The 12,921-nt window shown below is 35.1% G+C and overlaps 1 protein-coding gene across 1 annotated transcript in view; it reads left to right on the forward strand.

The window, feature by feature from the left end:
- The window catches only part of LOC129273384 (U5 small nuclear ribonucleoprotein 200 kDa helicase-like), a 45,794-nt gene that overhangs the window by 15,548 nt on the left and 17,325 nt on the right, over window positions 1-12,921 (forward strand). Inside the window, exons 12-25 of the mRNA XM_054910411.2 lie at window positions 591-761; window positions 1,393-1,451; window positions 1,966-2,224; window positions 2,707-2,856; window positions 3,327-3,512; window positions 3,902-4,063; window positions 4,684-4,965; window positions 5,698-5,850; window positions 6,381-6,461; window positions 7,423-7,506; window positions 9,419-9,525; window positions 10,816-10,977; window positions 11,411-11,540; window positions 12,578-12,648. Coding sequence (XP_054766386.2) covers window positions 591-761; window positions 1,393-1,451; window positions 1,966-2,224; window positions 2,707-2,856; window positions 3,327-3,512; window positions 3,902-4,063; window positions 4,684-4,965; window positions 5,698-5,850; window positions 6,381-6,461; window positions 7,423-7,506; window positions 9,419-9,525; window positions 10,816-10,977; window positions 11,411-11,540; window positions 12,578-12,648 — 2,057 coding nt within the window. The remainder of the gene's footprint in view (window positions 1-590; window positions 762-1,392; window positions 1,452-1,965; window positions 2,225-2,706; window positions 2,857-3,326; window positions 3,513-3,901; window positions 4,064-4,683; window positions 4,966-5,697; window positions 5,851-6,380; window positions 6,462-7,422; window positions 7,507-9,418; window positions 9,526-10,815; window positions 10,978-11,410; window positions 11,541-12,577; window positions 12,649-12,921) is intronic.

Consider the following 12,921-nt stretch of genomic DNA (forward strand, 5'->3'; position numbering starts at 1 on the left):
TTTTATACATAAGTAAGTGGGTAATGCTTCTATCATGAAATGTATAGAATTTCAATGATCATAAGAGTCATAATGTGAGGCTCTGAACCAGGAACTTCCAAATCGTCAGTCCGACAATCTGTCAACTGAGTAATGTAGGCATTCAAGAGTTACCATCTCAGATTTTATTTGAATTTTAAAATAACATTTAAAAGTTATGTAGATCAGAGGTTAACTAAACCTGACAGGTTTTGCTTTTGGTTAGAATTTTAATAAAAATCAAGTTGTCAAAAAGATGCAAAAAAGAATATAATAATATAATTTTTATTGCAAAATATTGCCTTTCAAATGCCCTTGCATTCATAATGTGAAGAAAAGTAATACTGCTGACTGTTGAGTTGTTTGGGTTGACCTTTTTTGTTTAGTCCAATACTTACATTTCTGTGTGCAGATTTGTTTAAGCAGAATTGGGTCAATTTATTATCATTTTGATCATTCCAATAGCTCACAATGAGCACCAAATCATAGGTGCATTTTAAACTGCCTTCTCTAGTTACTTTGAAACAATTTCTCCCACAAGTTATTCAGACTCGAACTTAATCTTTGAACAGAGGCTGGATTCGTATGGCATCACGGTATCTGAATTGACCGGTGACCATCAGCTGACCAAGGATCAGATCACAGCTACACAGATCATTGTTTGTACTCCAGAGAAATGGGATATCATCACAAGGAAAGGAGGAGAGAAGACCTACACACAGCTGGTCAGACTCATCATCATTGTGAGTACATGGGACATTCTTGCTATAGGGATCACAATACCATCCAACCATGCTTGATGTGGAGTAGAGAATCACAGCATGTTGCATAAAATTTGCTATTATGATAACTTTTTCATCTTATGGTAACTCCAATGGAATCCTTGATTTTGATTGGCTGGTGAGCATTGTTTCGATGGTAGTTACTACTGATGAGAAAATTATAATTTTAGTAACCTTCACGCAACAGGCCCATAATTTTGACCATTCTATACTCTCCACCCGACAAATAATCAAGGAAGCCATTAATAACATTAGAGCAAGAGTACGACCAATGCCGCATAAGCATAAAAGATACGATACATTTTACAATTCATATCAGTTGTAAATCTATGGCATCCATGTAATAAGGTGTTACATTGATCATAAAATAAGTCTATCTCTTTATGTAATAGGGTATAATATTCATATACGCCAGAGTGATAGGGAAGCTTGATGGCACATGAGAGGAAGTAATGTTAGTTTAAACTGGAAGTGAAAGGCAGTTTTTATGTGTCAGATACTTTGTAAGTCCAGAAACTTATGGAGAGTTTGCAGAGTTAAGAAGTTGTAAGTCCTTCTCTATAATGTCAAGTACCTTTTCAATATTGTACAGGATGAGATTCATCTCCTTCATGACGACCGTGGTCCAGTCTTGGAAGCAGTTATTTCAAGGTAAATTCATTTTACACTGCATATCCTACCATCAAACAAATGCATTTCTTTTCTGTGTTTCGCAATACATTTACATGCACTTCTAAGGCTCCTACTGTTGGAGGTCTATTCACCCTTCTGCTTGTCAATTGAAAGTTCATTGAAGAATGAGCATAGTATTCTGGGCAATTCCATAAAACAATTACTTTTTGTACATCCAACCTTAATTCCCCAATCTTACGTTACTTCATGAACTGCTCATGTGATGATTTGAGAATATCACACATGTTCATATGAACTAGAAAACAAATAAATCATTTTTCGGAAGGTCCCATGTATAGTGGGTTGGACGTACATATTTTTTATAGAGGTGCACTTAGTCCTCAGAAGACCCTAATCACCAATCATTAAGATTTAGCTTGAGCTGCCATTTCCAGCCCTGTGCATTCATGGGACTAATCCTGGCAGGTACCCATTCAATGGCACATCGTCAACAAGTTAGAGTCAGTTGTAACACCCCTTGTTCTTTTCTCAGGACAATTCGTAACATCGAAACCTCCCAGGAAGATGTCCGTTTGGTCGGTCTTAGTGCAACACTACCAAACTACCAGGATGTGGCTGGATTCATGAGGGTCAAGCCAGACAAGGGACTGTTTTTCTTTGATAACAGCTTCCGTCCTGTCCCGCTGGAGCAGCAGTATATTGGTATCACAGAGAAGAAGGCTCTCAAGAGGTTCCAGCTCATGAATGAGATCGTCTATGAGAAGGTCATGGATAATGCTGGCAAAAACCAGGTAAACTTTTCATTCTTTTGTATATCATAAGGACCATGGAGCATAGTGATTAGGGCATTTAACATCCTAACACATCCTGGTAACAGAGGAAAAGAAAGCTCTGTCCAGTGAAGACATTTTAAAATGCATAGGGCATTGTCACTGCATGATCATGCCGGGATGTGCCAATAAATCTCTGGAATGTGCATGGCCTTGGTTACAATTCCTGGTGATCTGTAGGGCAGTCACTGATATACATTTTATAAAGCACTGTGACAGCATATATTTACTTCCTCCTATGATAGAGGCCTGCAATGTCTAGATTGTCACAAACAGTTGCATCATACACTCTAGTGTTTTGAGTGGTTTCTGCTGGATAGAATTAACTTTCCTCAGTATGTGTATATATGTTTCTATGTAATGCTAATGTTGTTACAGTATAATTATTAGTGTCATAATTATTACATCTGATCTATGCTCTTTCTGTATGTCACCCTTTCTAGGTGCTTGTGTTTGTGCATTCTCGTAAGGAGACCGGTAAGACTGCTAGAGCAATCAGAGATCTTTGTTTGGAACAGGACACCCTTGGTCAGTTCTTGAGGGAAGGTTCAGCCTCCACTGAGATCTTGAGGTCTGAAGCAGAACATGCAGAGGTAGGCAATAGTATACAAATACACTATGATGCTCGAGGATCTGGCTCAAACTATTCACATCAAAGGAACATCAATGATACTATTGATATTCCTGAAAGTGAATAGTTTTAGCCTGGTCCGAGAATGAGTGATTGTTTATTTTGTTTATATCACTTCCACCTGTATCATTCCTCCTCACATCAAATAAAAAAAGTTAAAAACTTGTGGAAAATGTTATCAAACTTTTTGGTTATGCTTATCTCTTGGCAGGCAGCCCACAAGAATACCTTCAAGAATTTTGAACAAGTTTTACCCCAAAGGTTTATTCATGAAAATCACCCACAATAATTTTCCACAAGAATGCTTGACTTAAATACCCACAAGAACATTTGTTAAATATAATTGAGGTAAAAGACCTAAATAACTCCTCTAACAATTTGATGGCATGGAATCAACCTCATTACCTCAACCGATCAAATTCCTTTCTACAGAATCTAGAACTGAAGGACCTACTTCCCTATGGCTTTGCCATGCATCACGCTGGAATGACCAGACTTGACAGGACACTGGTAGAAGATCTGTTTGCTGATCGTCACATCCAGGTGCTTGTATCCACTGCAACCCTTGCCTGGGGTGTCAACCTCCCTGCTCATACTGTCATCATCAAGGGAACTCAGGTCAGTCTCTCTTTGATCAGGTCCCTATTATATGATTCGATAAATAAATATTGCATGCAATAGACCTACTGATACAATTAATGATAAATTGTGTCTGTTATGGTACCAGCCTCAGGTTCCATAGCACACACTGACCAATAGATTGTATAATTCAGAGTTGAAACTGAAAGAAAAAAATGATAGAGGCACAGAGGATGAATGTTAAATGAAATGCATTTCATGGCAACAGTAAGTGCATGCTTGTATTTAAAATTAATTATATGGGAAATTGGTGAAAAATGAGCAAAGAGGGAAAATTGCAAGAGAATAGCATTTCTTTACAGTGAGAGTATTCACAGATTATTGTATAATAAGTAACACTTCTATTCTGTTTTACCTTACTCTTTTAGATCTATAATCCAGAGAAGGGTCGATGGGTGGAGCTTGGACCTCTTGATGTACTTCAGATGTTGGGAAGAGCAGGGCGCCCTCAGTATGATACGAAGGGAGAGGGTATTCTTATCACCAGCCACAGTGAGCTTCAGTATTATCTCTCACTGCAGAATCAGCAGGTAAGGAACTTTTTCACATTTCTGTGATTGAATCACTTATAGTTTTCACTTCTAAACTTATCAGTGTTTAATTCATATCACTTAGAAATTTATATTTTCATGACAGATTATATTTTGCTTTGATTTTACATTCAATTTATATCTCTGTTGTGTGGCAAAATGTGAAGGGGTGTACTATATCTTTGCCAATTAATGGTCATAAAGAAAATTCTTATTCATTTAAATCTGATGATGCAGTTGAATATCAGTAACTCATTCAACAAAAAACAGGGTTATTGCAAGGTTGCATCTAAAATAATATGTAGAACATGGACAATAGAATGGAATGTTAAGGACCTTGAGATTCCATTAACCTTAACATTCCATTCTATAGTCCATGTTGTAATGTGAATTGAAGTCAGGTCCTGAGGTATTTGTACTTATATCATCGTGACTGTGCCATGGACCAGTGATAGTCTTGGTGGTAGAGTTGTTCACCGGCAGTCAGTAGATGAGAGGTTCAAATCCCACTGGTTCAAAAAAAATTTGGACTTCCAGAGCGAGTATACAATGTTACTTACTGGGTGCAAGTCAGAAATTTGAATTTCAAGAATAAACTTTGAATTTTGTTTGCCTTGCAGCTACCAGTTGAGAGTCAGTTTGTGAGTAAACTTGCTGATAACCTCAATGCTGAAGTGGTCCTTGGTAACATCCAAACAATGAAAGATGCTGTAACCTGGCTGGGATACACCTATCTCTACATACGTATGATGCGTAATCCCACACTCTACGGAATCCCAGGAGACTCCAAGGATACAGATCCAGACCTGGATCAATTCAGGATAGACCTGATCCATGCTGCTGCTATCGCTCTTGATAAGAACAACCTGCTCAAGTATGATCGCAAGTCAGGCAACTTACAAGTGAGTATATAAGCATTTCTTAAAGTACCTTTTTGAGCTTATGCAAGTTCTGTTTCATTATAAGGACAATACTTGCTTGGTGAAGCAAGTTCTGAACCTTATTTCCAATTGCAGATTTGAGGCACACACCAATACATATTGATATATGTGAGTAGATTTGATTAAATCTTTTGATGATTGAAATACTTAAATATGTATTTAATCGCATTAGAATCAATTAAATACATATTAGAATATTGTGACTTTGCTCATTTTAACAGTAGCTATGGAATCTGCTGACCTTGCTATTTGAAAAAAAAAGGAATGAAAAAGCAATTTAAGAAAAAAAAATAGGCGTTTGTGCATATCTACCCATCATGTTTTTAGCACATTGAAGCTTTATATAACGCTGAATTACCTTTAATTGGCACTTGTTGATTTGCTAACGATGGTCCTCTGTGCCAGTTTGTTAGCCTAGAAACTTTACATGTATATACAGTGCAATTGTGAACAATAGCCACTGTGGGAGTCAACAGATAACTGTTCACAGATGCAACCAGCAATCCCTACAAAGAGCACCCCAAATAAGCCATGCTAATTGAATCGCTGCTGCTTAGATAAGAAATCATTTATCTATACCTAAATAAAAGAAATGATTCCCATAGAGCAAAAAAAACATGATGGTTGAAGTGATTTCTGATGTAAACTAATGATTGGCTTACACTATGAAACGATGCTCTCCTTTCCTTACAGGTGACTGAACTTGGACGCATTGCCAGTCACTACTACTGCACCAATGATTCTATGTCAACCTACAACAGCCTGCTGAAACCAACCTTGAGTGAGATTGATCTCTTCCGTGTCTTCTCTCTATCATCAGAGTTCAGGCATATGGTTGTCAGAGAGGTAGGAACCAAGACAAAATTAATAGCGTTTACCGTACTCTTTTTGTTGACTGATTGAAAATTGTTTTCATTTAAATCACTAGAAGTTGTATTCCTTTGTAACCCCCAAAAGACTTGCAGTCTCTCTTTATTTCTTTTGTTCTGATTACTATATAAGTCACGTAAAGCTTTGGTGAAGATGCAGTTAAAAGATCGGTGCATAAAGCTATTCCTTATAATGATTTGAAAATTCACATGTTATAAGAACATTTTGTTTCATTGATCATTGTTTGATCTTTAAACCCTACCTTGCCTTGGGCAGCAAACCCTGATGAAATGTTTAAGTAATGACCAGTTAGCATAGGCCAAGAAAGGCTTGAACTCTCAGATGTACGTGTATAAAATATTTTGCTCCGAGATTTAATTAGTTAATCTACATACTTCTTGAATTATTCGTTATTGATAATTGCTCAAAATTGGTGGCATGAAGATGTTTCTTTTCTGTTTATCCTTTGATGTTTTTTTTTAATTTGTTTTAATTTTATTTTTTAGGAAGAGAAGATGGAGCTGACCAAGCTACTGGAGAGGGTTCCTATTCCTATCAAGGAGAGTATAGAGGAACCAAGTGCAAAGGTAAGAATAACCCCTTGCGTACTAGAACCAGGTGATCCCAGTACAATACCTACAGGAGTCGCATACTTCAGCAGTCGAAAGGTTAATCCATTGTCTACTGTATTGATTGATTTGAAAGTGTTCTAATTAGAACTAGGCATCTGGTGTAGTGGTTCTCATTATCACCTTTCAATCAGAAGATAGCGGGTTCAAATCCTACTCCAAGCATTAATTTCATTCAGCTAAAAATTATGCACAATGTGCTGCTCTCAACCCAGGTGAGGTGAATGGGTAACTGGTAGGAATTATTCATTGATTTAGTGCAGAAGAGTATATGCATATAGTAGATGGGGTATATAAATGGACCGATTATTTTTATAATGTTTATTCAAATTACAATAGGTTAGAATTGAGCATTTGCAATAAATAGATGTGATGTTTATTCAAATAACGATAGGTTGGAAGTGAGCATTTGGGATAAATAGTTACGATGTCTTGCAAATCTTATTATTTACGATCATTAGTGTAAGCAATGTTAATATAGGGAAGTAAAGTTAAACGTATGACAAGAATGTTACATAATATATAATATGCTGATTCTTAGAAATTGATTGATGATCTTTGATGATGCTGAATGAAAATCAGGTTTGAAGATTCAAATTTTATGATATCAAACTCTCACTGAAAAGTGATCTTTCTTTTCTTAATTTCAGCATTAAAGAAATACAACATTTATATACATTTCATTCATAATTTGAAATATTCTGTACAACTTAAATATATTTTTTTCTTAAATAGGAAAAGAATACATGTGGGGTTTTAGCTCGTTATATAAAATTTTGCAGAATTTTTTTTTGTTTGGTTATAAAATCAAGATATATGTGTAAACTTGTACTCTGATAAGTGTTTGTTTGACATTTTGAATGCCTATTGCTGTGTCTGAAAAAAACCTATTCTCTTCTATTTTGTTTTCACAATACAGGTGAATGTATTGCTTCAGGCATACATCTCTCAACTGAAGCTAGATGGCTTTGCTTTGGTAGCTGATATGGTCTTTATTACACAGGTGAGTGTATATATTAACAATGAGGATGCATAGATTAAACACACATTAGAGGGAGGCTCTTCCCCAAATTTCTCCTTAAAAATTGCTAACAATTCATCAGAGATGCAACAAAGATGCATAGAGATTACCTTCCTTGATGTTTGTAGTGAAAATCGGTTTTGAAGATCCAAATGTCATAATAAGAAACTATTTCTGAAAAGTGATCTTTCCTTTTACGCCCTAAAGCACTTTTGAAAACTACCATATTTGTTTGTATTTCATTCGTGTTTTTTTTTTTTTTTTTCTTCTTCATTTATACAGTTTATTTTATTGATTTTTTACTGATTTTCAGCCATAGAAAACGTATATTTGTATTGAAAAGAGCTTATTGCAGGTGCTTTTCAGACTTTCCTTTGAAATTGACAATCAGGAACTAATCAAGGTTTAACATGCTAAGAAGATTCAACATTAGGCCAAGCAAATGTGCTGCTGCTCAGAAAAACAAAATTTTGACTAATGATGTTTGTGTGCAAAGTATCCCAGAAAATCAGTGCTAGTTTTTATCTAATTTGACACTATTTTTGTCTTGCCTGCATAGCAGAGAAAAGAGATGACTACAATAGTCTCTCTTTTCTGAAGGGGGCAGGGGCGGCATCATCGTCAATGTTGAATGATATATGCTGACTTGAAGAATTGTTTGTTGAACTTTAATGATGTTGATTGAAAATCAGGTTTGAAGATTCAAATCATATGATATAAAATTTTAGCTGAAAAGTGACGATTCCTTTTCTTTCACCTCAGCATTTACAAGCTCCAGTTGAAATAAATGTTGAACTACAAATATTACAATTTTTGTTTTGTGTGCATAGTAGAGCGAGACTAAAGGCACAATTTTTTTGATGGCAGAATTGTCAACATTGACATCTTAACCAAGGTTAAGTTTTTGAAATGTTATCATAACCTAGAATATGGATCTAGTTCATGAAACTTGAAAATAAGGATTAAGTGTATCACTTAACATCCTGCCGAGTTTCAGGTCACATGACCAAGGTCAAAGGTCATTTGGGGTCAATGAACTTATATTGGGGAAATCAACATTAGAATCTTAACCAAGGTGAAGTTTTTGAAATGTCATTATATATTTGAAAGTATATGGATCTCGTTCATGAAACTTGGACATAAGAGTAATCAAGTATTAGTGAATATGACCAACGTCAAAGGTCGATGAACTTTGCCTATGTTGGGGGTATTTGTTGAATTGCCATCATTATTTTGAAAGTGTATGGATCTAGTTCATTAAATGTGGACGCATCATTATTCGATCGTTTCCTTCTTAAACAGCCTGGAACGAATGATATTTCTAATGTTTTTTTTAAGATGATAACAGCATATTATAATTTTATAAGACGAAAGTGCATATGTAACCTGTCATTTATTAGTCCTATCACATTTATTTACTAATGACCGGTGATGGGTGGTCATAGGTAAAGTATAATGACCAGTCTTAGTTTTGAGATGAGGATAGTTTATCAAGTAACAAGGATCCACATCACTATCTTAGAAAACATGATTCACATCATTTTACTCAAGTATTAGCAGAGACTAACTTTCTTGGTATCGCATCGCAATTTGCTCCACATATTGTAAAGTCTGCTACACAATAGGTTACTGTACAGAACTTAGGAGCTTTTTTTCTCATGATCAAACATGCAAATCAATCTGATGAGCAAAATTATTCCCTGATTGGAATAATAATCACACTTGTTTACCTTTGAAATAATCCAAACATTTAGGAGTTTTACAGCTGTTCAAAAGGTACCTTGTGCATGCAATTCCTACTAATGTCTTTGATGATGTGTATTTATATACTAATTCATGAATATTGATTACTGAATATTCAATATTTGTACTTGTGTGTTTTAATGCAATGCAGTCTGCTGGACGATTGGTAAGGGCCATCTTTGAGATTGTTCTTCATCATGGATGGGCTCAGCTGGCAGATAAGACTCTCTCACTGGCAAAAATGATTGACAAGAGAATGTAAGCATAAATATTGTATTAGTACTCTGTTTCATAAAACTTGTTATCAATAGCAATTTAAGGTTATGAGCTACTGAAATAATTGCATCTGATTTGTAAATGGCAAATTTGTAAGCAGGAGAAAAGGTTTCTCTTGAAATACTCCTATAGACCATTTTATTGAACACCGCCATGTATTGAAGGGGGAAAGACTTAGAGGAAAGTGTCCACTATCTTTTAAAGGGACAGACTCACTATTTGGGAAAACGGAAGAATAATATACCATCACATTATGGTAATATTATATTCCATACATAGCAATATGTAGAAGATAATGTTTTGGGGGTCATCATATATACAATACTCATGGATTGGTTTTAAGGAATAGAAGATATGGTTGTTTTTTATATCTGTATGTTTTCCATTGAAAATTCATTCTTTCATTGGTTTTTCTAAATGATTAAGTTTTTGGCTGATGAAGAATGATTGTTGAACTTTGATGATGTTGACTGAAAATCAGGTTTGAAGATTCAAATTCTGTGATATCAAACTCTTCCTGAAAAGTGATCTTCTCATTCACCAAAAATGCCAGAAAGAATAATTTGATGAATTCCCAGGCTTAATCATTAGCAAGTCAAAATTGAAATAAAAATAGTTCTTAATTGGTCCACCAACAAGGTTGGGATTGCATTAATAGGATCAAGGAGTGTTTGGTCTAATGACATTTGAAAATTTTCTCTCAGTCTAAGATCTGTGGGGTTGATTCACAAGGTCTAGAAAATTATTTATCTATCCAGGTCCCCCATTTTAAAGATGTGTGATTTAGCCTGTCAATATCAAATGGATAGCCAGCAGTGCCATAATACTTTGTTCAAAAGCAGAATTGCTTTGATCATTTATAAACAAGAAATGTCATCCTTATGGACCTAAACAATTACAGATGCACCATTATTTTGACATATCTAAAGGACATAATGAAAAGGGCACATGCTTCATAGGTGTTGTGTTACTGACTTTCAGTAATTGATGTTGATTAAATCAACCTTGCTTTCATCACCCCCTCCATAAGAAATGTGACAACTATGGACACGATTACACTGATTTAAGTACTTTAGTGGGTTTTGTAGCCACAAATACACAGAAGCATGTATCTGTGTGATTTGCTGAATAAAGAGAAACAAATGAAATGCTGTAGATTCTGTCTTAGAGATTGACACTGTCATTCCATAATGACATATAATGTTAGCCAGTGCGTTTATCGTCAAATCCCCCTCCCCCCATTGTTATAATATCCTTCATTTGCTTCATTAGGTGGCAGTCAATGAGCCCCCTCCGTCAGTTCCGTAAGATTCCTGAGGAGGTCGTGAGGAAGATTGAGAAGAAGAACTTCCCATGGGAGAGGTTCTTTGATCTAGGACCCAACGAACTTGGAGAGTTCATCCGTATGCCAAAGATGGGAAAGACTATCCACAGGTATGTTGAGTATGGCTTAATCCATTGCCTACTGAATTAAGGTGGGTCCTACAGTCTATGAGAATTACAGGTTTTATTAGTCAAAAAACGAATTGATTTTTTACCAGTGATTTCCATGTAAAATCATCTTCAAACTGCTATAATCGCTATAATCACATATACGATAAACAAAAAAGGAATATGTAACTTTTGAAGTATTATGTTAACGAAACTACTGAAAGAAGAATAATTTACACAGATAAAGAGATATTGTGAGCCCACATGGGATTTTGACTCCAGAATTCTGAAAAGAGCTTGAATTAATAAGGTTTATCAGTGAAGCCAGCTAACTCATAATCCCAGCGAAAGACATTCTTTGAACATTATACAATTTAAACATGCCATATATATTTAAGCCTTTGATTGATGTTTTTGTTTGATGTAATTTGCATAGATACATTCATCACTTTCCACGGTTGGAGCTAGCGACTCACATCCAACCCATCACAAGGAGTACATTGAGAGTAGAGCTAACCATCACACCTGACTTCCAATGGGATGAGAAGATACATGGAAACTCAGAGGTAATAGCAGGATCTTAGAATGGTTCATGAAAGTTGTCAGCACTTACTAAGTTTTCAACTCTGACATTCATTTAATTCCTTGGTTTCACTTGGCTGATAAGTAGGGCGGTGTTTCATGAAAGGACTTGTTGGATCGTATTTTATTGCACAATTACCATAGGAACTGTGCTCCTCAGCCAATCAAAATGAAGGAAAGATGTTGGATTCGACAACCTGTCGGACAAAATTTTTTAATGAAATGCTCCCCTTGTCTCCCATGAAGAGGTGCCCTGGTATTAGATCTGTCAGTTTAGTCTCCATAATCAACTTTTGATAAGTCATATAATCATCTTAAATCAATAAGTTCAGACTATGGTCATGTGACACAAAGTTTGGGACCTGTTGCAATTTTAAAACAACTTTATTGATTGGTTAACTTGTTAGACTTGACCAATTATGCATGCCAAAATAATCTTTATTGGTTATTGGAGCCTTCACTATTTATCTCTCATTCCATGTTAGAATAGTAACAAATGTTTATGTATATGCTGACTTGAAAATTGTTTGTTGAACTTTCATGATGTTGATTGAAAATCAGGTTTGAAGATTCAAATCATATGATATAAGATTTTAGCTGAAAAGTGACCATTCCTTTTCTTTCACCTCAGCATTTGCAAGCTTCATATGAATTCACTGTATAACTACAAATATTACAATTTTATTATTACTAAAATAGCATTAATGAACCAATTTTCTTACAATTAGTACATTGTTGATAGGAACCAATGAATTTGATAGGATTTAAAGAATGAAAAAAGATAGTAGTATTATACTTCCTTTGTTGTAGTATATGAATATAATATATATGTTTGGAAAATATGAACATATTCACTAGTGCAGGTCAAATTTTTTGTTATGTATAATCTGCTATGAAGAAATGCCAATTCCTGTAATCTGCAATACAAGAATACCTAGGGTACTTGTCAATTCCATCCTGTTTATGACCTCGTGTTGGATTGTAGTATAATTCACTTTTGTGTTCCACAATGTTTTTGTAGGCCTTCTGGATTCTTGTTGAAGATGTAGACAGTGAGATCATCCTTCACCACGAGTACTTCCTACTCAAGAGGTAATATCCCATTATTTTTATGATTCTGTGCCCCCCAATTAAAGAAAGAAATTATATAAAATGTGTTGATGCTGTTAATGATCTTCTTCAGTTTGGAAACCAAATGATGCATCAACTTTTCAAATTATTTAAATTCTACATTACAGACTACTTTCCAGTCAATAATGATGATAACATTTATATAAAGCTAAAAACACATTTTATATGATCAAAGTTTCAGTATCAGTATTGATAAAAATTTAACTCCAATTGTATTGATGCAATCAAAAATTT

This window comes from Lytechinus pictus, chromosome 12 (assembly GCF_037042905.1).
Source record: "Lytechinus pictus isolate F3 Inbred chromosome 12, Lp3.0, whole genome shotgun sequence".
Lineage (NCBI taxonomy): Eukaryota > Metazoa > Echinodermata > Echinoidea > Temnopleuroida > Toxopneustidae > Lytechinus > Lytechinus pictus.